This window comes from Strix uralensis, chromosome 10 (genome assembly GCF_047716275.1).
Source record: "Strix uralensis isolate ZFMK-TIS-50842 chromosome 10, bStrUra1, whole genome shotgun sequence".
NCBI lineage: Eukaryota > Metazoa > Chordata > Aves > Strigiformes > Strigidae > Strix > Strix uralensis.
The window spans coordinates 15,963,604-15,988,917 of NC_133981.1; the positions used below are offsets into that span (position 1 = coordinate 15,963,604).

At 46.6% G+C, this 25,314-nt stretch overlaps 1 protein-coding gene across 1 annotated transcript; it reads left to right on the top strand.

Moving 5' to 3' along the window:
- The first annotated feature begins 3,401 nt into the window (after positions 1 to 3,401).
- WNT5A (Wnt family member 5A) lies at positions 3,402 to 19,885 on the top strand. The gene is made up of 5 exons (XM_074879355.1): positions 3,402 to 5,521; positions 8,905 to 9,038; positions 10,175 to 10,440; positions 15,132 to 15,424; positions 17,016 to 19,885. The coding sequence occupies exons 1-5, from the start codon at positions 5,516 to 5,518 to the stop codon at positions 17,472 to 17,474; spliced, it is 1,158 nt and encodes a 385-aa protein (XP_074735456.1). The 5' UTR covers positions 3,402 to 5,515; the 3' UTR covers positions 17,475 to 19,885.
- The last annotated feature ends 5,429 nt before the right edge of the window (positions 19,886 to 25,314 follow it).

The following is a 25,314-nucleotide window of genomic DNA, read 5'->3' on the forward strand; positions in this document are numbered from 1 at the left end:
AGATAAAGACCCACAGCTTGTAGGCAAAGGCACAAGGTGCAAGGAGAGGGACACATACCCTGGAAAGAGAAAGGACAGAAGAGAAAACAGCAAACACTTCTGGGGGCATAAATTTATCCCTCTGATAATTACCTTCAACAATCTTTGCTATCACAGAGATAAAAAATGTCAGAAGCGCCCTTTCATGGTCTCTATTACTACAGAAAGGCAGCTTTCTCATGTCCTGTCGGTTGGGGGGGGAGTCACGTCCTCCTTGAACACCTCCTTCAGACACCTACATCAGTGTCAGCACCTGCACCATCAGGTCACCAAGCTCAGTGTGCCGGAACCCTGGGGTTGGGCACAAGCAGCTGCCTGCGGCACCAGCCTCCCAGAACAGTAAAATAATCATCACTGTGGGGCACGAAAACGCAGCCTTCTTGGTCTTGTGAGAGGGCATTTTTTGACCACCTTCCACCCGGCTGAGCTCATGGTACTTAAGCCCCACGCTCCAATAGACGTAGCACTCCGTTGGCAGCCTGGTTCAACAGCTCTTAGAGTTACTTCTTCTTTGTGTGAAGAATTTTCTTATATATTTATTTTCCTCTATGACCCAGCTCACACACATGTTGTACCTGGGCTGTAGTTTCTGCAGTGGCAGCAAGGTTTAGTGGACTTCAGTAGGAGGGAATAAAAAGAACCCACCTGTGTTTCGCACATTAAAAATGAAAAATGAGTCCACAGCTGTCTTTCTCCAGCAGAAAAATGCTGAGTGTTTTGAGGGGGCTATTTGTTATGCAGTTCATAGCTGGTATAGTTATCATCAATTCAAATATAAAATGGTATATTTTTTTTTTTCTACAGACTTTGCAGGTTTGTAGATTGGTGTACTTCCCAGCATCTGTGACACTTCATTACCCTGTAAACTTTCTTGTTGCTGGCTGTCTCTTATTTGAATCTCACTGCATCTAAAATATGTCTTCACCTGGTAAAGATGAATACTAATCTAGACTCTATTTCTTCCTCTCTAGTGGTTATTGCTGCCCCCAAATATCCTGACTTCTTTCAACATCAGGAATTTGGGATTTGAGTGAGGGGAAGGGGACAGGTGGAGGGACATGACAGACATCCATACTCTTTGTCTTCTAGTCTCTTAACTTGTCAAAGTTTCTTCAGCAGTTAGGCAAGCTATAAATATAAAATGATTATTTAAAAAGAGGGTTTCCCATGCTATTTCTTGCCTCTAAGTGGCTAAGGATATAGGAAAATAACAATTGCAAGATTTGCCATAAAATCATCATCTTTGGCATTTCTTTTGTAGTTTAGCCATCTTTTGGATGACAGGGTGGTCTATAGAAGAAAGCAACAGCAAGTTTTAGGAAAGAAAACAGCCTTAGGAAAATGCATATATGATTTCAAGGCAGTTAGGTTTAAGTCCCTCAGAGCTTAAAACAAAAAGTCATGCCTGGTGTAAATGTGCTGGTGGGCAGAGTGCAGGCTACGTGTTCAAAGGAACAAGACATATTTGCTCTGTCAAATGGTCATTATAGTACTATGCATGGCCCTCACCTAAAAAACCATATATGCAGATACACTATTCATAGTAATACCAAAGCAGCTGCAGATGGGCTATGCCTTCACAGAGGTTCAGTGCACTATGTGTAATGATTCCCATATTCTATATTCAAATGCCATGATGAACTAAAAAGATACCCAGGAAAATACCTTCTTCCCTTGAAAGTTCTTCTTTCCAAACGGGTTCTTCATGATGGAAACCCCTGCCTATCAGCCTGACTGCATATTTGCCATTGGCCAAGGTGTAAAAATATAAATCACACAGCACTACACGTTAAAATGAACACATGCGTGCAATATTTCGATGTGACCACTCCTTTGTTAAAATGCATTGCTCTGTAGAAAAATGGCAGAAACACATCTAAAAGACCAGAAATAACCTATTTCTGTCTTACAGAGACTCACAGGGCTATAGCAGACCTTCATCTCTAAAATCCTGCAGTGTTGCTGTTCGGGGTTCTGCTCTTTGGACATTCAACAATATCTTGGGCATTTTTTTTTTTTTTCCTTCAGAAAACACTTCGACGTTGGCAGTAAAGCACACCTGATAACTGTCTGGTTAACTTAAGAGCTCCATCGCCAGCAAACCTGGAAAACAAAAGCTTGGGCAGCACAAATGCCTGTAACATTGTCTATACTTCTCCCTCCTGCCCCCTCTAGCTTCACCCAGCTGTTTTAAATAGCGAGGAGAAATTAAAATTCTTAAAGCCTTGCAGGATGTTTGGATTTCTGCCCTTTATTTCCACTTCTATGCGCCATAGCTTGAAAATTTGCCCATGATTTATAAATTCCCTGTTCAGTTTTCTTTTAAAAAGCAACGACTAGGAATACCGGCAACGAAAATGATCTGGTGTTGGCTTCCCCTGTTGCCAAACGGCTGCTAACAGCCCTGCCTGCCTGCTTGCCTGCCTGTATTGATCGTCCCGGGCTAGGCGTTTTCCTGTGCCCGATGACATTATGCAATTACATGATGATAAACATCATTCGGGAATACAAATGCGAGAGGTAAACAGCTCGGGGCTCTTTATTAGTTTATTTCAGGCGATCTTTCTTGTTTTACTGCGCGGCTCCTCCCCTTTTTACAGTTTTCTGCTATTCTTTACTAATTCTAGTGATTTGAGAAATGACCTTTAACCCACGCAGTTTGCAGACTCCTAAAGGGGATAATTGAAATGCCACAGTAAACCAAAGGCAATAAAATATTATTTACTAGGCATAAAACTAAGGTTGGTCTTCCTAAAAGGAACGAACAGCCCCTTTATTCCTCCCCGGACCCGGTGCTACACCTAATTTATAAATTCCTCACCAGCCGTCCCGAGGAATGAACCGCAGCCCGGGCTGTGAGGATGCCTGATGGAGAAAGGCTCCTCGGGTATTAGGGAGCGATAAACCCGCCGGGAGCGATGCTGCGGCCTCGGGCCCCGCCCGGGTGGGCAGGTGCCGGCGGGGGCGCGCAAGGGCCCGCGGGGCTCCGCGCTGCCTTTACGCCCCCGCCTGAGGCCGCGCTCCCCTGTCCGCGCCGCCCCGCTCCCGTCCTGCGCACCCGCGGCCCGAGCTGCCCGGCTCCGCGGGGCCGGGGACCCCCTTCCCGGCGGCCCCTCCCGGGGAGGCGGCGGGCGCCGCCGGGCTCGGCGGGAAGCGGCGCCCCGGGCAGAGCGGCGGAGGGGGCTGGGCCGGGGGGAGCGGGGCCTGGAGGAGGGGAGCCCGCCTGCTCGGCCGCCGGTGCCGGAGGAGGGCTGCGCTTACCTGGCGGCAGCGCCCCGTCGGGGCGGGCGAGCTGCGGGCCCCGGGGGCGTGTGTGCGGCGGCGGGCTCGGGCCGGCCGGGATGTGCCTTTCCCCGCGCTGGGCTGCTGAAGGGATTTTATTTGCACTGGAACGGCTTTGAAGGAGTGAATGCATTTATTGATAGCGGAGCGGCTCTCGCAGCCTGTTTGGATTTCCCAGGGCTGCTTTGATAATGTGCCCCCTCCCCTCCCCCGCATCCCCCCGTGGACCCGCAGTCGCAGGCGAATACAAGGGAAATAATGCGGAGTTACGGCATGGCTGGGGGAACGCTCCCATTTCCTGCACTTGGGTGCATGTGGGATGTGAGAGGTGCAATAAAAAACCTTCGGCTGAGGAATGCCGAGCGGGGAAAGCACTCTGAAGTACAAAGGGTCCGCGAAGCCCTCCTCGCCTGTAGCTCTCATTGGGTCTTACATGATTTAACCCAAACAGTTTTGTCAACAACTTGCCAAATTTACAGCGGGAAAAAAAAAAAAAAACAAAAAAACAAAAAAGACGCTAGAGAAGGAAGAACCCAAAGCCGTCGAGCCCGATCGGTTCCCCCCGCGCTTGGCAAGCGGCAGACGCGGCTGCCTCTCGTGTCTCGAAGCAAGCGATAAACGGGGCTTGTCAAATGAGCCACTCGCCAGGAATGCTGGTGCAGCCCCCTCCGGCTCGGCCATGTGCGCTCCACATTGCGCGCACATGTCTGCGCGGGGGAGCCCCCGTGGGGCCGACCCGGCAGGTTATTGGGGGGGGGGGGTGTGTGGGGTGGGGTGTCCTCCACCCCAGGATACCATGCTGGCGGCACAGGGCGGCCAGGCAGACCCCCGGCTGGGGTAGGGGCGGGGGGGACACTGCTTTGTGGCAGGAGGGGGTGTTCGCGGGGTCTCACGCCGAAGGGCCCGGCGATGCGGGGCTTGGGCGCTGCGGGCGCTCCCGGGGCGCGCTGCGGCCGCGGGTATCGGGCACCCCCCACCCGCCCCGAGGCTGCGCCGGGGTCCCGCTCGCTGCCATACAGCTTTAAAATCCAGCCCCGTCTGCAATAGGTCGGCTCCAGGCGCATGCGCTGCGGAGAAAGTTTTTCAGCTGCCGTTGGCTCTCCAACTTTTTTTTTCTTTTTTTTTTTTTTTTTTTTTTTAACAGTTTTAAGCAGCGGAGTGAAGAAGAACGAGGGAGAGACACGGGGGGAGCTGGGCCGGCTGCAGCGGGCGGGGGGCAGAGCCCCGAGGAGGAAGGGTCGGCTGCAGCGCGACGCCGTCTGCTCCGGCTCCCTCTCCCGCGCGTAACTTGCTCCCTGGCGCTGTGTGCCTTTGCCAGCGATGGATTGGGGGAGCTGCAGCTCCTGAAGCCCCGGACTTCTCCCCTCCCCCTGCCCCTACTCGCCTTGCAGGATCAGTCGCCCCGTAAGACAGACACACGCGTGCACAAGGCCCCCCCTCCCCCTTCCCCGCTTGTGCAGAAACTTCTTTTTCTGTTGGGCTTTTTCTTCTCTGTGTAAAATGGAGGGAGCCAGCCCCAGGATGGCTCTGCAGCCGCGGACGCCCAGCTCCGCACCGCCCAGCCTTTAAGCAAGTGAAGGGGGGCGGGCAGGGGGGAGCCCTGCGCCCGCTCGGCTCCACTCGTCCCCCTTGCCCGGTCCGCGCCGACCCGCGGAGGGGGCGCGGCGGCGGCCGAGCGCTGCCGGGGGCCGGGTGGGAGCGCGGGGAGCCCCGCGGCGGCACCACCTGGGCTGGTGGGACGGATCGTCGCCCGCGGCGCTTTCGCTGCCGCTTGTGAAGATTTTTATTTGCTTCCGCACAATCACGCCCACGGGCGCTGTGTGCGTGTGTTGGGTTGGCTTTTTTTTTTTTTTCGGCTTTTTTTTTTTCTTTTTTCTTTTTTTTTTGCCTCCTTCTTCTTCTGGTGGTGGAAAGCCCTAATTACTGCGATTGCTGATGGACCTTGGAAGGAAGGCTGCACTGGTGCCCCACTCCGCAGTCGGACACGCTCAGCCTGCGCCGGACAGAGCGACCGCTCGCCCACCGCCCCCCGGCAGCTCCGCGGGCCCCCGCGCTCCCCCGGCAGCCGCCGCCGTCCGCTGCTTGGGAGGATACCGCCCGGCTCCTGCGATCCAGGATTTTACTTTCGCCTCGCCCTTTCCCCTCCTGCTCTGCTTGGATTACTTGGCTGCTCTCGCTCGGTGATCCCGCGGCAATGGAGGTGAGTCCGCGCGGGGCGTAGGTGCCTCCGCGCCGCGGGGGGCTGCCGCCGCGGGCGCGCAGGGTGGGCTGCACCGCGGCGGGGCGCGGCCCTGCGCGGGCGCGGGTCCCCAGCAGCGGGGCGGCCCTCTCCTCGCCGGGCTGCCGCCGGGCGCTCCCACCTCTCCGCTCTCACCCACCGCGGAGAGCGCTGCTCCCCGCTTGGAAAAAGCGCCTTTATTTTCTTTTTTCCTTCTCTTTTTAAATTTCCCCCCCAAGAGAGGCTGCCCGCCGCAGGGACACTTGCTGGGCTCGCTCTGCCCGCCGCGTCCCGGTACATCTTTCTGGCAGCGGCTCGTAACGCGAGTTTAAAGACATCTTTCCAAACCTCCCAAACTTTTCCGAGGAGGATCGCTATGGAGGAGCTCAACGTCGGCGCTAATGGTGGCCTGTACCTTTAAGGAGAGCTGGCTGGGGGCCAGCGGAGGACCCGGAGTCAGCTTCCCCCCCCCCCCCCCCCCCCCCTTTTTTTAATTTTATTCTAAGTTTCTGGAGATTATCACTCTGCATCTGCAGAGGGTCCCGCCTGGGTCAGAGCGGAGGAGCGCGGATCCTCGGGGTCCCCTTGGCGCTGCGAGGACTCCATGTTGGGAAGACTGTTGGCTTATTGTTGTTTGTTTGTTTTTAATTGTCAATTGTATGCTAAATCGGTTGCGCTCGGAGGGTCACGGAGAGTTCAGCTGGGCCAAGAAGCCAGGCTTCTCCGCGGCCGGAGCTGGTGCGGAGGGAAGGACGGAGGTGCGCCTTAAACCCCCCTGGAAAACACCCCCCCCTCCCCCGCCTCTCCGGTAGGAGAGAGCTGGGCTGGGGACCCAGCGAGTGCCTTTCTCTGCAAACGTGAAACCTGGTCTCGCCCTTCAAAAATGGATGTAAAGCCGCAGGGGGCGGCCGGGGGGTTCCCCGCGGAGCCGCTGCGCCTCCCGCGGAGGCCGCCGCGGTTTACAGCCCTCCGGAGCCGGGGCTCTGGATGCCGCCTTCCCGCAGGTAGTGCTCCCAGAAAACCAGATGCCTTCGCAGGCTTTCCAGACACCCCGTGTAAAACAGGATCACAGGCGATCCCGCGGCTGCAGGATCTGTAAAAGCCTCCCTTTTCATCTCGGCAAAGAGCGCGGGCTCCGCATGGGGTGCATTAAATACCAAAAACCAATCTCCGCGGCCCTACAAAGTTGAAAATGGTGCCTCACGCTCCTGATAGCCAATGTTGCCGGCGAGTCTGTCTTTCTTTTTTCTTTTTTTTTTTTTTTTGGTTGGCGTTTTGTTTTGTTTTTGATGGCAGCTTGTCAGCTGCTGCGTGCAGAAGGGTCGGGCCGGGGGGGGGAGCTGGGCCCCCGCCCGCGCCCCCGGCCGCAGGTGCCTCGTCCCGCCAGGCCACGCAGCGCCGTGTCGGGAGGACGAGGAAGGCGCTGGCAGCGGTCATGAGGCGCGGGAGGTGCCGTCGGCGGGGCAGCAGCCGCCCGTCCCCGTCCCCGGCGCCTCCAGGGGCCGCGGCGGCGGAGGCCGCCCCCTGTTGGGCGCGCGGCGGCACAGCTCCGCGGGGGGCGCGGGCTGCGGCGGCCAGGCCCGAGGGGGCACCCGGGCCCTTCGAAGGGCGCAGGCAGAGGGGCTTTGTCCCCGCCATCCGAGTCTGGCAGCGGGGGCACCGGCTCTCTCCGCGCCCGGCGGGCCCCGGCCGCCCGCCCCGCCGGGGCAGCTCGGCGTTGTACCGGGGCGGCTGCTGGGCCCGGCAGCTGCACATCTGTTGGGGTCCCGCTTGGGCAGCGGCGTCTCCCGCCTCCTCCGGGCTCGGGCAGTTCCATGACTCTTCTTTATTACTGTTATTATTTTGAGAACTAACAGATGAAAGAAATAAACCCCAACACGTTGGCTGTTGGGTGTCGCAGCGAGCTCCTCGCACGCTTTGCTTCGCCGCGTCCCTTGCTTAACACGCCCTCGGCTTTCGCATCTGTCCCGGGACTGATCCCATCCAAACCGGACGGGCTCCTGCTGCGGGAGACCGGCCCCCACTCACCCACCCCCGCGGGGAGGGACTGGGGGGCTGCCCCCGGGCAGGGGGTGTTTAACCCGCGGGAGGCGGCCAGGGGAGGCTTCGCCCCGCGGCTGCAGCTCCGGCGCGGTGGCGATGAGCGGCGCGGGGGGCTCCGCACGCACCCGCGGGCCGCCCCGCGCTGACTGCAGCTTCCCCGCGTGTGCCCGGCGGGTTTGGTGTCAGCCCGGCTTCCCGCCGCGGCGCTGCCATCGGTCCTCTCCTCCCGACCCTTCGCAAACAGAAATAAATTAGAATTAAGAGCAGCGTCAATTCAGCATTAAGGGCTTTTTGAGAATGAATAGGGAGCCCTCAAGTGTCGAAATGTCTTTTTTTTTTTTTTTTCCTTCCGAGGGGAGGGGAAATAAAAAACCGTGAATGGCACTGGTTAGCAAGTTAAAGAGTCCCGTGTGAGGACGCAGACGGTGATCGCGGGACCTGTCGGGGGAAGCGTTTGATTTCCAAGCGGCAGCCTGGCCGTTGCAGGGGCCGGGTCGGGACGCGGAGTCGCTCCTTGTAGCTCCTGGTACCTCCCCGGGCCGGCACCGACCCCGGCGGGGCCCGGGGGCTGCCGTCGGGGCTGCGAGCGCGGAGCTCGGGGCTGCCTCGGCGATCGCGGAGAGCGGGCGGCGGCGCAGCCCGGAGGCTGCGGCGGGATGGTTTAGGGGCAGCGGGGAGCGCCTTCCCCGGCCGGCGGGGAAGGGCGAGGACCGGCCGCATCGTCCCCGGGTGGGAGCCGCCGGCCCCCCACCCCCCGCGGCACCGACCCCCTCGTGGCACCGACCCCCCCACTCCCGCCCCCCCCCACCCCGTTCCCGTTCGGGCTCGCTTTGCAAACCTGAAGCCGCCTTTAGCCCGCCGGGAGCGTTCGTCTCCACGATGCTGGCTCCGGAGCGGGGAGCGATGGGGTAATGCCCGGCTCGGGGCCCACGGGTCGCCTGTAGCCCCGGGGCAGCGGGGATGGCCAGGCGGGTGGGGGGACGGGGTCCCCCGTGTCCGGAGCAGCGGTCCCGTCCCGTCCCGCCGCGGGCGGGGTGCGGGGAGCGGTGGGGCCGGGCCGGGCGGGCGCGGGTCGGTGCTGCGGCCGCCCCGGGAAGGCGGTGTCGGGGGGGGGGGGGGGGGGGGGTGCGTGGGTGGGTTTTGTCCGGTGGAGCGGGAGCCGCGACGTGCCTGCGTCTGGCACCAAAGCCTCGGCGGGGAGAAGGGCAGGCGAGTCAGAGTCAAGTTAAAAGGGGCCCGGATACTTCCGTTGTTTAAACTTGAATGCTCGAAAATGGTCTGAGAAGCAATAAACAATCTGATCCTTTTTCTCCCCCCTCCAGAAATCCACGGCAGTATTAATCCAAGGAGGTGCTTTGGGGACAGTTGGCAGTACAATGGCTTCTCAGTACCTCATAGTGGCTCTGGCCATTTTCTCCTCTTTTACCCAGGTTGTAATAGAAGCCAGCTCTTGGTGGTAAGCATCTTGTATCGACTTGATTTTAAAAGGGGGTGTTAAGATTTGCTTGATTAAATGTCTGTTTACTTCTTGTGTACTTTGTTTCTGAGGGAGTACTATCGCATGAACGAGACAGCAGGGGAGTAATGTTTTAGTTGTAATACGTTGTGTAGTAAAGTGAACGGGTCTCTCGAATAAGCGTAAATGTGCAACATCTCGTGTTGTAAAATTCAGTTTTTAGGATGCTGTACGATAGATTCTCTATGGATCTGATCATCCGTAAATTACTAGAATTGCCTCTCTTTTAAAAGAGTCATTTCAACTCCCTTAGAGATTTTGCATATATGAAAGAGAATGCTGATTTACAAGTAAAAACTTTTGTTAAAGTTTCGGTTTGAACTTTTCTGTAATTTAAATCTTTATAAATATATTTTGTTACAAAGAAGTACTTTTAAATTTGTGCTTTGGCAAACTCTCTCTTTTTGTGTAGTACACGATGTTGGGAGTTCTTGAAATAGGTGTTTCCCTGCTGTTTCAAGTGATCCTTTTTGGATTAATGGCCACTTTTAATTGAAATGTATCATGTGAAGAGCACTTTAAGAATTAAGAAAACAAAGTTGATTTTGTTTACAGTGAATATACTTGCCTCTGTGTTTTTATATGTTGTTCAGAAGAAGGTAGAAATAGTCTATACCAAGTTTCTAACTTCTGGCTTGTTAAAGGTTTCCCTATTTTTTCTGGTAGAACAGATTGAAAAATCCAGGCTTAAATCTAAAATGTGTGTTAAAATAAACTGGGGTTTGGGGGGCTCTTTTCATTTTTGCTTTATTTATTTTTCTGGCCTTGCAGTTGTTTGGAGCTTTTGTTACTTTTACTACATCCATTTAAGTTGGTAAAGGGCTGTCTAGATGCAAGTCTTCCAAGTCTGCGTATTACTTCAGTCCCTAATCTATGGTGATAACCACATGGATGGGAACTAATAACTTCTGTGCTGTCTTTAAAACAGAAGTTTCATATTTAAGTGGGTTTTTTTCTCACCTGTTAGCAAAACCAGGAGTTGTATACTCATGTATATGACACAGTTCTGTTGGGATTTCTAGATTTTTTTTTTTTTTGAGTCTTCTCTGTATTAATCCAAATCTTTTTTTATGCAGGTCTTTAGGGATGAACCCTATGAACCCCATGAATCCTGTTCAGATGTCAGAGGTATATATAATAGGAGCCCAGCCACTATGTAGCCAGCTAGCAGGGCTTTCCCAAGGACAGAAGAAACTCTGCCAATTGTATCAGGACCATATGCAGTTCATTGGAGAGGGTGCAAAGACGGGCATCAAGGAGTGCCAGTATCAGTTCAGACATAGAAGATGGAATTGCAGCACTGTGGACAACAACTCTGTTTTTGGCAGAGTCATGCAGATAGGTAGGAAGCAACATCTTTATAATTAAACTCTTGACTAAGGATATGTATGGCACATACTGTTCTGCACTTGAAACTCTTGCCAGGTTCTTACTGAGTACTGTATACAACCAAGTGTTTTTAAAAGTTGGCAAAGGAGTTGAATTATTTTTAGCTGGAGGTGATTTCCCACCACTGTCCAGCCATGTGTCTTGGAAAACAAAGTAGGAATGTATATTTGCATATGAGAATAGAGGAGAAAGGAAAATGCAGCCCTGAAATCTCCTTTTAGAAAACCTGAGACAAAATGAAGGCAACCGAAGAGAATTAAAACCAGCAGCGTCTTATAAAATTAAAGATGTCTATGTCTAGTTCCAAAGTTAGTGGCTGCATAATAAATTGCTCTTGGCCTGGAGGTTAAATGAAAATTGTTGCTCTGTCTATTAGCATTTATAGCTAATTCCTTCTTGCTTATTTCCCGATATGGTAACTTTTTTCTCTTTTTGAAAAAGGTTGATTTATATTAAAAATAATGTGGCAGGGTAATTTTTATGAAATCAGTTCTATCAGGACAAAATGTGATTGTCCTTCTAACTCGCATTTAATGTAATCACATGGCTGGTAAGAGAGACAGATTCCTGTTTAACATCTTACCACAATTTGGTGGGCACCCAACCCTTTCCCTATCAGATCCTCTTTGAAATGTGCTTCTCCAGTGCTCACGTGCTGCCTGCCTTTCCTCTCGTTTAAGGACCTCGTCGTATTTTAAAGTCCTTGGCGAAATTTTAACCAGTGCTGTTGAACTGGGTCCATGGTGAAACCTTCCTCTGACTTTCCCAAGTCAGATTGCTGACTCTGTGTAAGCAACCGAAAAATGCGTGTTTTTCTGGGTGACAGTTGTCATCTTTTATGTAGTGATCAGTACGCTGACAAACTCAGCAGTGCTTTTTAGTTGGAGATGTAAAGTAAAGCTTTTATATGGGTTGTTTTCCTGTCTTGCTTTAAAAAAATAAAGTTTTAAAATCAGACTCAAGCTAGGTTTATCTGTAAATGGGCTAACTCCAGTTAAGGTTGAAGGAATACATCAATTCACATTCGTTCTCAATTTCTGTTAAAAGAAGTTTTTATATGAAGATTGTCAGACAACTAGAAAAAAAATCTATTGCATAAAAGCACCTAATTGGAACAGCTGATTTTAGATTTAAAAAAAACCCCTCCCTAGGCTTTTTGCAAGCACAGTGTTACCCCCCCTCTGGAGTTTGGGTTCTTTTACCCTACCTGACCAAAAGCACATGAAACACAAAAGAAAACTTTTTCTGTACACCTTTCTATTCTAATAATCTAACAAATGTCACAAAAATAATACGTTTAAAATTTAGGCCTTCATCCTTCAGCCCTTATTTATTATCCAAGCAAGTGAAAATTAGCTCAAGGGGACTGTTGGTGTGAAGAAATGTACAGGATTTGGCCCGTGATTTGTGGTGTCTGTCTCTGGAATAGACATTTCTGCCCTACCCAAGTATGACAGATTTATTTAAAGGTAGTGTCTTTCAAGTTAAATAACTTTGCCGTACCCTTCTGCTGAATATGACTGCATTAGCTGATGTCTACACAGCAATTCATCATGTAATTAAGCCACTTATTCTAATTGCAGATGGAAGCAAGGTTAATAGCCATATTCAAGCGTTAAAGAGCCTAAAAAGTGTATTCACTGAGAACAAGAAAGGTGTTGTGGGTAACAGTTGTATTATTTCATGCTGACCTTCGGTAATGACCAGTTGCCGTTCCTCCAAGTGGAAGGAAAAAATGGGTATTTCTAGAGTCTGATTCAATTTTACTTCAGCCCACCATACCCTGACTTGTCGGGTACTGTCAGATACTCCTTACTGTCACCGACGTGAGAAGATAGTAGTCACAATCTGAATGCACATAGTTTGTGAGGATTTTGTCATCTGAGCTGTCGCTGGCCATGCACAGGAGAGCGCCTAGGCAAAACACTGACTGACAGCACAGTAATTACCCCAGTGTATAAATGGACAGTCTTTCTTCCAGGATTTATCCTGCAAAGTTAGCTAAAGCTGTACAAATAAACCTAGCATTGGGTTTGGAAACTTGCTCTGTGGCTTACTGAATTGCAAAATTTTAGGGCTTTTGTTCTCTGCTGCTCTCCTTGGCTGCTGGTTCCCAGGTCAGGCCATGGTCCTTGCTGCCTTCCCTGCCTTGCGCCATCTCCTGGCTTTGTGGCCGGCCCTGGGCTGGCTGCGCTTGGGCTTTGCAAACAGCTAAGTGCTACCGTAAAATAAAATAACTGGATCCTCCTACGACACTTTGGTGTAGCTGGGGTCCAGTTGATTCATGCCTGCTGCCTGATGTTGAATGCTTTTAAAATACAAGACAAAGAACATTTTGTATCTTATGTCCAGGTATAAAAAAAATTGTTCTGTTCTTGCAGACTTACTCGTATCAAGTGTAAAGCTCAGCTCCTTGCTCTGTGGGTGGCTTCCTACAGTGTGTGTATATTGAACAGTTCCATTTCTGTGTTTTATATATATGGGAGAGAAGGGACTCAAACGTGTTTGGAATGTGTGTTTCCTTGCCATGGCTACAATAGAGAGAAATGCTGGACTGTGGGAAAAGACAGATATGTTTGACAGTGAAGGAAAGCACAGTTGTGCCTAAAGACTTAAAAAAAAAAAAAAAAAAGAAAAAAGAGAAAAATCAGAGTAACTCATCCATGTGGAACCATCACTCCTAATGTGTTTCTGGGGTTGATGACTTGAGGCAGTGTTGGCTTGCAACCTGCGGGGGCTTGAAATCTACTTCAGCAGCTGATGCTAGTTTCTAATTTGCCTAAATGTTCAAGGAGGGAACTTGGGGGGCAGCTCCGCTTTCTGTACCCCAACCTTTCCTTCTCTTTCCCACTAAGAGTAAGTTCTTTAAAATATGCTCCAGGGTAATAACGAAAACTAGTCAAAAAAAGTCAGCTTTATGAGTTTAAATCCTGCAATAAACGGCATAGTTAACCATGTGAAAGCATGAGCTAACTAAACATGAAAAAGAATAAAATGGAACGGAAGAGGCAAGTCCTGTGGTCCAAAGCAGACCACGTTTCTTTCCTCTCAATCTAGTGGAAATTTTGTTTAAGGAATTAATCCAAAAATGTGTGTTACAGAACAAACGGGAACGTTAAAATCTGTATGAGGTTCCCCCTGCTATAGTTTGCAGTAAATGCAAGGCATAAGTCACCATATAAAGCCAAATCTTTTTTAACTGGAAAGGCTACTCCTGTAACCCCTTATACTCATAATTCATGTAAGTACTTCCATGAGCAGGTGTCTGTGAGAATAGACCATTGTAAGTAAGGGAGCAAAGTGCTTCTCATCTTCCTTAAATCTGATCTTTCCCAACATCAGACTTCTGATTTTTCCCATTTAAAACTAGCATCTATTACTAAAATTAATCCAGTGGATGACAGCTGTTATATTAACAAAGCTGCTCTGAGCATGGTGTCATCTTGATGTTAAATATGGACCAGACTGCAAATTATTTATGTTCCAGAAGTGCTTGAAAGCTCCTATTAGATTTGACCTGTTACGGTAGGTCTTGTACAAAGAATTTCTGCCTCAGAATGTTGCTGCCTAAATACATATGACATGTCCAAAACGCAATCTCTTAAAGCCCTAATTTTACAAAGGCCCATGCTGTTCCCTAAGGAAAATCTTGTAAAATCAAGATTAAATAGCTTGATCTATTGATTAGACCAAAGATTAAGGATAAGACTTACCTCATCTAAATAGAAAAAAATACATGAAAGCTTTTCTAGTTGTAGTCAGAATTTGTGGCACCCTTGGAAAAGCAGTAGGAGAAGTCAAGCTCTAAATAAAGGTGGGATTAGATAGATGGTACGTGGCCATATCTTGCCTTGTGGGTATTGTAACTTTTTCTTCCAAAAGTTTGAAACTTGAGGTTTTCAATTTCCATTTAAGGGCACCAGATGCAGGAGAAAACCTTGAAGGCCGCTTTGTGCCAAGGGTTTTTTATTCCCTGTAATTTGTAAAGATGATTGTCCATGGACTCACTTGCTATTTTCACGTGAGCTGCAGTGGTGGATACTAAGCAGCACAGGTTGTCGTTAGTTTTAAATAGCTTCCTACAGAAGTGCCTGGCTTATGCATAGGGTGAAAAGTTGTGTGTTATTCTGCTGTGCATTTCTTTTGATACCAGGAGGCTTTGTAAAACGCTATAACTTTAAATAAATTGGAACAAGTGGGTGAAGTGCATAAATCATGTTTGAGAAGTAGTAATTTAAGAACCAGACTTTTAAAAGTTGTATTTAACATCTCTTTTTTTTCTGAAAGACAGGGAGTCTGTTTCCCTCTCCACCCCTCACACGCAGGCACGGTTGCTTTGGCCCTGCTGGCATCATGCTCTGGCTCTGATTCACCTCCTCCCCGCTCCCTCATCCAAGCTTTCACCAACATGAATGAGAAGTGACTCCTGCTCTTCACAAACACCTTGTGTGCTCTAATGGGTTGGTTTCTCTTGGTGTTTTCAGAGTGGAGGCATTTTGAGAAGCATGGTTCAGGGTTACTCTACCTTTTAGCAGGCAAATGAGTTTTGGTGACTCCTGGAGAGCCTTTGACTTCCTGGCTCCTTGGTGGGCAGGGAGCGGTGCACATGGGCTCTCCCCTAACACTGCTTCTCTTTCTGTGCAGGCAGCCGGGAGACGGCATTCACCTACGCGGTGAGCGCAGCTGGGGTGGTCAACGCCATGAGTCGTGCCTGCCGGGAGGGTGAACTCTCCTCCTGCGGCTGCAGCCGTGCAGCACGGCCCAAGGACTTGCCCCGGGACTGGCTTTGGGGTGGCTGTGGGGATAATATCGAATATGGATACCGCTTTGCCAAGGAGTTCGTTGACGCCCGGGAGCGTGAGAGAGTTTACCAGAGAGGCTCCTACGAGAGCGCCCGCATCATGATGAACCTGCACAACAATGAGGCCGGGAGAAGAGTAAGTGGCTGTGAAACAGCATGTCCCTCTGCCCCTGTCCACGTCCCTCCTTTTGGGGAAAGACGTGCCATGGTGGGGCATAGAGCAGCGCTGGGTGGTGACCAGCCGCCAAGGCTTGTCTCTGTTCTGATGCACAAAACAAGAAGACAGCAAGTACAGCGTGTAGGTGGGTGGGGAGCACATGAATTTGTGTTGCTCCTGGTTGTCTGACAGCCCTGTTGCCTTCCCCATGGGGATTGGGACCAAAGTGTGTTGTGTTTCCCTCTGTATTGTTTCACAAAAAGTGCCCTCCTCACTGTGGATTCCCTGTAGAACAGAATTTTATTAGTTTGTATTTCCAACCAGGACAGTGTGCGTTGGAGGGAGGAGGGACGCGCTGGGCTTCCCAGGCTGGAATCGTGCCGCAGGATTGTTCTGACCTTTTTTTCTTTCCCTGCTTTAAGAGGATGTGAAAAGCTCCTCCATATTATTAGAAAACATGGTCTTCTGTGGTTAAACATGTCTTTATGGTTTCTTTAATCTCAAAAATGCATTAAATGAATGGGTGTAAACTTTTCTTTTTTTAATAGTCTGAATATGAAGAGCCAAAATCATTATTTTCCTAGACCTTGAAGTGCCAGAAATACTCAGCTGGAGACTTTACACTTGTGTTCTAAGGTGAAGAAAGATGAAAGATAATTGAGAATTAATAGTATTTAAATGTGAGAGGAGGGTGTCTGAAAGCAATGGACAGGCCAATTTACTATTAGCAAGAAGAAAAATGACACTTTCACAGTTGCTTACAGAGACTCGAGCAGTTTTTTCCTTCCTCAGCCTCATCTTTGCAGTGCCATTTGGCAGTGTTAAGACTCTGTAACTGCTGGGTGGAAGTTGTCTACAGTATCATCTAATGTGTCAGACCCCAGGATTTTTGGGGCAGTGTCAACACTGACTCTTATTTCTATTTGTACAGGGCAAATGACTGATATTTCCCTGCCAAAGCTTTGTAAAGAGGATATTGCTATGTAGCACTGTCTCCCACCCATAGGTGTTTGGGGGTTTCTTCTTGGATGAAGGCTCCTTTGCAGAGCAATATTTTGGATGGGAGGAGGATGCTGAGCCAAGAGTAGACAATCAGCTGCAGCTGAGCCAGGAGCAAGAGGAATCTTAACTCTTTCCCTAATTGCAGCCTCAAGCAGAGATCAATAGAGAGAGTAACTCAGATAGAAAATAAAGGGATGTTTTACATTTCTCAATGAAACAGCAAAATCCTTTGCTGGCGTGAGAGTGAATTCCTAAAATTTGACTGCAGCTTGACTGATGCTGCTGTCTGGGCTGTGTGTGTGCTGTTGCGGCTGTTCTCTGTGGTGGGGAGAGGCTGGCGAGAGTGCTCCCCTCCTCCTTCTGGCTAACAGGGGTGCTGGGGGTACACATGTGTCTTCTCTTGCTCTTCCTTCCCAGCATATTGCAGGAGGGAGGAGGATGCTAAAGTGAATATTGTGGAGGGGTGAGTGGGAATGAGACAGAGGATAGGAAATGAGGGGAATAAATGCTTTCACAGCCATGCTAATCTTTCATCATCATTTTTGCTTTCTCTCCCTGGCTCCTCCAGACTGTGTACAACCTGGCTGACGTGGCCTGTAAGTGCCACGGTGTCTCTGGTTCCTGTAGCCTGAAGACCTGTTGGCTGCAGCTTGCCGATTTCCGCAAGGTAGGCGATGCCCTGAAGGAGAAATATGATAGCGCTGCTGCCATGAAACTCAACAGCCGGGGCAAGCTGGTGCAAGTGAACAGCCGCTTCAATGCGCCCACCATCCACGACCTGGTCTACATTGACCCCAGCCCTGACTACTGCGTGCGCAACGAGAGCACTGGGTCCCTGGGCACGCAGGGCCGCCTTTGCAATAAGACCTCGGAGGGCATGGACGGCTGCGAACTCATGTGCTGTGGCCGGGGGTATGACCAGTTCAAGACGGTGCAGCGAGAGCGCTGCCACTGCAAGTTCCACTGGTGCTGCTATGTGAAATGCAAGTTGTGCACAGAAATCGTGGACCAATTTGTGTGCAAATAGGGGACGGACGAGGTGGGAGGAACTGCAGCCACCTGCCAGCAAGGGGTGCAGGCCCCTCTCCCTTTCCACAGGACTATCTCCACTTTATTTATAGAGTCCAACGAGTTGTCGTCTTCTTTAAAAAAAAAAAAACAACAAACAAACAAACAAAAAAAAGGGTGGGGGGAAGGGGAAAAACAAAAAAAGAAAGAAAAAAGAAAAATATAAAGGTTGCAAAGAGAAGTGCCTTGGAAACCCTCTCTGCGTCCATCCCAGAACTGTGTGTGGCATATTTTTGGCAATAATGGGGGAGAACCTGAGAATATTTATTTTACAAAGTAAAAAAAAAAAAATTGACTTTTCTTAAAAACAATAGAGTAGTTTGAGGGGAAAATCCAACATATCCTAATTTAGTCCCATGGGACGTAATACATGTGCAGTAGGCAGAGCAACCACGTAATGTGCTTGGGGTGTTAGAACAATCTTTATGGATATGAGGAACACACAGACCTGTCCATGACTTTTAGTTTCAGACACTAGAAGTTATCAGAACAGGGTATATAAAACTGTTCAGTACATTTAGGGCTCTGCAAATAAGGGGTATATTCATCACAAAGTGCGGTGTCAGTTGCATATCTGAATGTGCCTGCTTAAGTACGCAATGTCATCGGAGGGTAAAGAGCAAAGGATCATAAAGGCTTCAACTGTGCTATTTCTGAGTCACCGTGTCTGGTTCCAGAACCTAACAAGACCCAAAAAACAGAAAAAAAAATCTGCTTTGATGAATAATAAAGATATTCTTCAAGGCAGAATTTGGCCTTACTAGCTAATTGTGATGTCCAGGTGTCTCATCTTACAGAGCAGTACTTCACTGCTACCGAGTGTGGAGAGAGCCGAGGTGCAGTGGAGCACTGTAGCTGGGCAGAGGGGAGCTGCAATGCTTGCAAACAGTTTCGGTCTCCCAGCCTGGAAAGCCCATAGAAAATAGAATTCCCCAAATTTGAAAATGCCTTAAAAATGGTGTAATAGCTGGCTGTCTTTCAAAACACAGCTTGACAAATAACTCCTCTAATTTTATGTGAGAAAATAAATCATTAGATATCCACTCTTGGAATGATTGATTTTTATTTTTTCCGCAGATTTTGGGAATGCTTTCACTCAAAGAAACAATAGTTTCATATTTTAATAACATTAACTGACTATTATAGTTCAATGAAATGTTGCAGCAATACCAAATTTATCATCTTATGTCTTTAATGCACATGCTTTAGATAATATATTGCAGATATACACTACAACTGTTCAGACTATACTTGAGCAGTTACATATATATGGGAGAACTGTGGTCTGCTGGTGTCTGATATTTCAAAGCTTTTTGTACATATATATTTTAGTGATTTAAGAATTAATAAAACGTCTAAATTACAGGGGCAGTTCATCCCCCATTTTCTTTTTCAGATCTCTTCCGGTTTTTAGACTGATTCTAACCTTTTGGTGTTTTTTATTTTTTTATTTTTTTTTTAAAAGGTTTTTTCATTCAAAAGTTTTAAGGATAATCAGAAAGAAGTAAGTCTCTTCCCAGCTTTAGGACTTTCTTGGGCAGTTGGTAGAGGCAGCACCCTGCACTTGAATTGGTACCGGTCTGGAGATTGCGTCTATTCCACTCTCATGTTAAGGGCATTACTGATTATTGCTGAAAGGAGACACCTTCCAACTTTAAAATGTGCTGCATTTGGCCCTTGCTTTTCAGTTTTTGAAATGGAAATTGTTATTTGTTGGACCATATGCGTTTCCCCCAGTACTGTGTAGTTACACAGGATTTCATCATTGGTTCAGATGCCTCTTTCCAACTCAGTCCCATCCAACAAGAAAATGGTTTTGCAAGTACCAAGTGAGAAGAATCTTTCACTTTAGCCTAGTTGTACTAAAGCCTTAACTTTTCACGAGCCTTTGAGCTGTATCATTAAGTTCATCTCGATCATTTATCAGCTTCTGAAATGGCGCTTTATTGCTCTTAATTTATTGTACAAGGACATATTTACCCCTCATCTTCAGATGTTTGCAAAGAATATCTTTAAAGTAAGATAAATAAATAAAGCACTAATTCATTGAATACGTCACTTTGGTTTTTATTGTACAAAAACCATGATCTTTTTTTTTAATTTGCTGAATCACCTCATGTTCCTTTTTAGTGACTTATCTGAACAGAGCTGAATCTCATGATCCTAGCTATTAAAACACTATTTAATGTAAAATATTTTGCTTGTCATTCAGATATGTAAATCTTCTATGTCCTTTCCTCTGTTCTGTACATTTAATGTACATATTTCTGTCTTGTGTGATTTGTATATTTCACTGGTTTAAAAAAAAAAAAGAAAGGATTATGCCATAATGGAAGATAGACTATAAAATAAAACTTTGGTTGTATATTGGGAAGTGGTTTTAATTATCTTTCAGAGGAGGGTTTGTTAAAACAATGAGCAGAGTTGATTTTTAAATTTACAACGTGGTAAAACAGGAAGCGATTGTTCGCCAAACATACAAAGTACATCTTGAAGTTTTATTTCTAAATTAAGAAGGCATACAGATGTAACTACTACTTAAATAGAAGGGAAAAAAAAAAACCCAACAAAAAACCCAATCCCAAATCCCTATGACTCTGAATTAGAAAGCAGTTTAGAGATGGATAAATACTTATTTGGCCATGGATAAAGACCTGGGTTAATGTTATTTGTGCGCCTATGGCTTCCAGGGCTGCTTGTAGTGATTCTGGGTCAGCAGGGCCTGATCCTGTGAACAGCTTCCTCCAGTAATCCCAGTGATGGCAGCAGGAGCCTCACATGAGCAAAGGTTTCCAACCCGAAACGTTTTCAGGACCGGGTTTTGTGCGGTTTGGGTTGCGCTTGCGGTCGCTGGGGTGTGGTTCCCCACCCATCAGCCTGACCGCTTCAGCTGCAAGGTGAAAGCTCACCAGTTTTTCCCTAGACTCCTTGCCCAGAAATCGAGTGTCTGTGGAGGGAAGAATCCTTTAAAAAAACAAAAGGCAAAGCACAATGAAGTAGTAGTAGTAATGAAGTAAAGCAGAAAATGAAAATGTAAAAACCAAGCTGCCTGTTTTAAGACTGGTTTTTCTTTGATTTCCTGAGTAAGTCATAATTTTTTTCTGCTATACGGAGCTTGATGAATTAGTGGCCTTTCTCTACCTCTCTTCTGCTTCTTTTCTTCCTTTTTTTTTTCTTTTTTTTTTTTTCTCAAGGATAACCTTCTAACATATCGAAACTCCTTCTAGCTGCCAAGAATGTATTATCCCACAAACCAGTAGACCAACATCGTGTGTTTAAAATAGCGATTCTGGGCAAATGCAACGTTCTGTGGTCCTATTACTGACATCTGGTTCAGTTTTCCTTCACTTGTATATTGACCAGTATTCTTTATTGCAAAAACACAGCCCCTATTTAGGAAAGTCAGCATTTTTTTGGACTGGATTGTATTCAAGCTCTTCCCAATAACAGAAAAGTTACCAAAAATTTTCTTTATTGGCAGCAGTAAATATCTGTATTCAAAATAGTCATTATGGGCTCAGAGACAAGAGAATTGTTTTTAATTTGCAGCAAAGTTTATCTGTTTAATTTTATTAAAAATGCTGGTATCCCCTGGTTCAGAATCTTGTATTTTTAGTAATCTCTTGAAATCTTTGTGTTGAGTTATGGCTTTGCCAATACCGATTTTCACCCTGTTTTTTGCAAAATACTGAAACCCCAGGTGTTAGCAGGAAGTGTACCAGGAACAGGCAAGAAACTTGAAGAAGTGAATGGCAGCTTTGAGTCAGGCACTGCATGCAGAAAGCAAGCTGAAGTCCTTCCTTTCTGAAGGATGTGTTTGATAGAATGATCTTACAAAGATGATACAAAACTTGTAGAAATTGGTACTGAAGCTGACAGAAAAACTGCTTTCCTTTGGGTAAGAATTCTTGAGAACTGTTAGGATACTCATTGTAAAAGGGTGGTTTTGCTGAATCAGGAAAGATCCATTTTTTTTCTTCTGGACTATTTGCTAGAGGAAAGTATGAAAACAAAGGGGAAAAATAAAGCTCTCTTAAAAATATAGATAAATCTATGAATGTATAGCTTATGTACATACTTGCTGACTGTGGTTGTCTTAAAATTGCTTATCTATTATTGAAGTCAGTTTGGAAGGCAGGCCAGATCTGTTCTTTCGCTCTTCAAATTATATTTAAAATCCTCAATGGGGGGAAAAAAAAGAAAAAAAAAAAGAACTTTCTCTCCTACTAGAGGCTCTGGTAAGTCTGTTTATGTTACAGCGGGATAAATGAACCAAATTAAATTTTGTTTTTTTAAAAGGTGTGATTAAAAAAATCAAATCTGTCTCATGCTCTGCTCTTATATGAGGTTGCATATGTGCATTTGTATATATTCTGCTGGTATTTTCCAATTGTGTTGGCCAAATTCTGCTTTTAGTTATGGTTAGGCATCTCTCCTGACTTTGGTGGTGTCATATGAGCCTGACATTTTTCGACCAGACGTGAAGGCCCCCCTGCTCAAAGAGAATGCATATGAAATATATCAGCCTTTCTTCTGCTGGCTGGTTATTTAAACATGGGTAACTGAATTATTGTGAAACAAATTCTGGGACTGCAGCTGCAAAAGCAGTAATACAGTATATTCATAGTGATGTTTCTACGCCATACCTTCTAATTTCCCAGTTGATTTCCAGTGCAGACAGAAAGTCTAGAATGCATGTGGTATGCTCCTCATCATATATTTTATAAATGTAAAATAATGATTTGTCAATTACTGTTTCTATTATAGAGATAAAATGAGATATTTCGGGCTCTCACGATTTCTTGAAGACCTCTTACCTTTGGCTGTGTTGAAAATTGCTGGCTAGGAGTGTCACTGAGTGGTGTGTGATGTGAAGTTGCTTTTGGTAATGTCTCTGAAACCAGGCTGTGCAGCGTGAATATTGGTACACTGTATGCTTTTATAGCCAATGTTGGTTTACGTTGTGTTGTCTTTCCCAGCAGTTCTGCTTTCTCAAATGGTAATTGAACAGCAGCAGTCAAAATACTCAGCTGAGGGAGTACCCCTGGACACTCCATGGGCAGTTATTCAAACACTTTCTGAACCAGTTTGACCCATTGCTGATGTATTCCAGATCCATTGCAAGGAATTTAAAAAATGCAAACCGTAGCGTAGAGTTCATAGCATGGTTCACAGTTCTTTTTGGATTTGTTTTGTTTTTATAAAGCAGCCCATTCCAAAATTACATTTTTTTAAAGAATTTTTTTTGGAAAGTCCTTTTCTGGGATGCACACCCTGAGCAAAGGAAATGGTCACTGCAGTACAGGATGGTAACCTCTGTGCAGTGACTCCCATGTTGTCAGTGAGAGGTTACATTGTGAGGATGACTTTCAGAAACCACCCACTGCCCAGGGTGTCCTCCTGCTTCTCTCCTGGCAGTTAATTAGCAGAATGCAGCAGCTGCATCTTCCCAGTCATCACAGCATCAGCTGCTGCCTCTTCTTCCTACCAGGGAAGCAAGCCTATCTCCTGGTAGGTTTTCCTGTTGTTTTTCATAAAGAGAAGCATCTTTACACAGCTTTTCTCAAGTATGGACTGGGATTTACTCTCCATGACTATTGATTTCAGAAGAGCTAATGCTTGGTAGGCAAATAGTTTTAGGACTTCTCAGGTATCTCTTTGCTTTGTAAATCGGCAGCCTTCAAGGAGTAAAGGGTAAGCCCTGAGCAAACTTGAACTGGCCATTACTTGGGGCAGGGAGATTTAGGTCATTAATGCTGTAAAATACTGGTCAGCTGTATTTTTGTGCTTTCCTTTGGGTGAGAGGATTCAAGCATGAAAAAGAAAGTTGTTACTGAGCAAGACATGAACTAGTAAATATCTGAAAAAAATGGGGAAAAGACCAAGTTATGGTGGGCAAATACATTGACTTTGTTAGCAGTCTTCTTTGGTGGTGATTGACATTCATGTAAGATCGAAGGTCTGTGTGTTTCTGCATTTATGCTTTCTGGACGAAAGTATTCCCTTGATGATACTTTCATCTTACATAGTACATTTGTGAGTAAGGAGCCTGTAAGTAAATCAAATTTGAGGACTTAATGAAGTGGAAGTAAAACCATAACCAAGGAAACAGCTCCAAAAAACCACTATAAAGAAAACGAAAGGTGCAAGATGTGTCAAACATACTTTTTTTAAGAGCTGGTGTTGCTGTAGTGCTCAAGCAGGCAAATGGTTACTTCTGTCAAAGATAGTATGTCCATTTTAAGCCACAGTGCCATTTGATTTATATACATACAACTAGGCAAATGCGAATGATAGTAGTCTGGGAGCAATTCCTTGGTAGTTATATACATTATATAGAATGCTTGTTAGTTATGACCTCTGGCAATCCTCAGTATGCATGATGACATGCTTGTACCTGAATATAGGTGATAAGATTTCTTTTTAAATTTATAAAAGTATTATGATTTGCATTGCATTATATATAAGAATTTATTTCTTTGCTACAGCCTTCTAGTATATATGGGAATCTGAAGAGCTGATAAAAAATAGGGGAGAGGATGCAGTGCCTTGGCATAAGCAGCAGCTGTACACAGCCTAGGGAATGTGAGGTGGAAGTTTCTTCATCCTGATGTTGTCTCCTGTAACAAGGCAGTAGTACAGATCCTGCGTAACAGATGCTTTGGAAAAGAATGACAGGAGGACTTCGTGAACGAAGGACATAATTCATTCATAGTAAGTACAAGGTCTGATGTAAGTGTTGCCTTTGCCATGTCATTTGCATGCAATATATATTTCTATATGAACATGTCAAACTCTAAGATCTTTATTCAAACGTAAGGTCTTTATTATAGCAGATTGAAAGCAGAATAAACTCTAACGAAGCCAGATGTAATAGGAACTGAATATGTCCCTTGTTCTTACATTCTAGTGGATTTTGTTGTTACCTTGTTAAGATTCAAACTGTGTCTTCAGGATTTGGCTGATTGGAATGATAGATTAGTCATTGTGGAGGATTTTATGGATAATACATCACTTTTTTTTTTTTTTTTTTTTTTTTGGAAGGGATGATATATGCCTTTTCTGGAGGGCATTTTTATCATATAATCTGCTTTAATTTGTAATGTAGTTTCTGATCCTCTCTGTGGTTAGAGGATATGTGGAAACATCTATGCCTTGTGTAGACTCTGTCATCTCTCATGTCTTACTGTCCTCCTCAGTGGTGTATATTTTGAATACTTTTAAGTTACTACGGCTTTATTGTTTTAAAGCAGAGATCTTGTAACACCCCTGGCTTGTGGACCTTACTGTAAGAGATCTATCACCAAGTTTAGTGGAACTACTTAGTGTAAATAAGAGTTGCAAAATTTACACATTTATGTGAGGAGCCAGCCTGACTCTACATTTAAGAAATCTAGATGAGCAAGATTAGGAAAAGATGTGTTTTCTTTGCCTTATTCTCATGAAGAACTAAAGACATCTATCCTCCATGTCTAGGTGAACTTCTGAAGGGAATAAAAGACCAGTGTCAAATGGTAGCCAACTCTTTCCCTCTGTGCCATGATCCTAATGTACTTTTATTATACTTTGAGATCCTAAGGCTATGTTGATCTGCTACATGATTATATAATGCTCCAGGACACCTGTGTAAATAGCAAACAGAGAGGCTTTTTATAGATACTAGATCTTAGATAAGTGGCTCTAAGAAGTAATATAGGACCCCAGCTGTAAATCCTTGCTATACATACCATGTATTTTTGGTTGTTTGTTTATTATGAGAAGTACAGAAGCTGTTCCTCGTAACATAATTTTTGTAAGGC

Bases quoted from the DNA above. Each gene is read 5' to 3' on its own strand.
- WNT5A (XM_074879355.1), top strand. The intron at 10,441-15,131 runs GTAGGAAGCAAC...CTTTCTGTGCAG, and splicing joins TGGCAGAGTCATGCAGATAG to GCAGCCGGGAGACGGCATTC. The intron at 15,425-17,015 runs GTAAGTGGCTGT...TGGCTCCTCCAG, and splicing joins ACAATGAGGCCGGGAGAAGA to ACTGTGTACAACCTGGCTGA.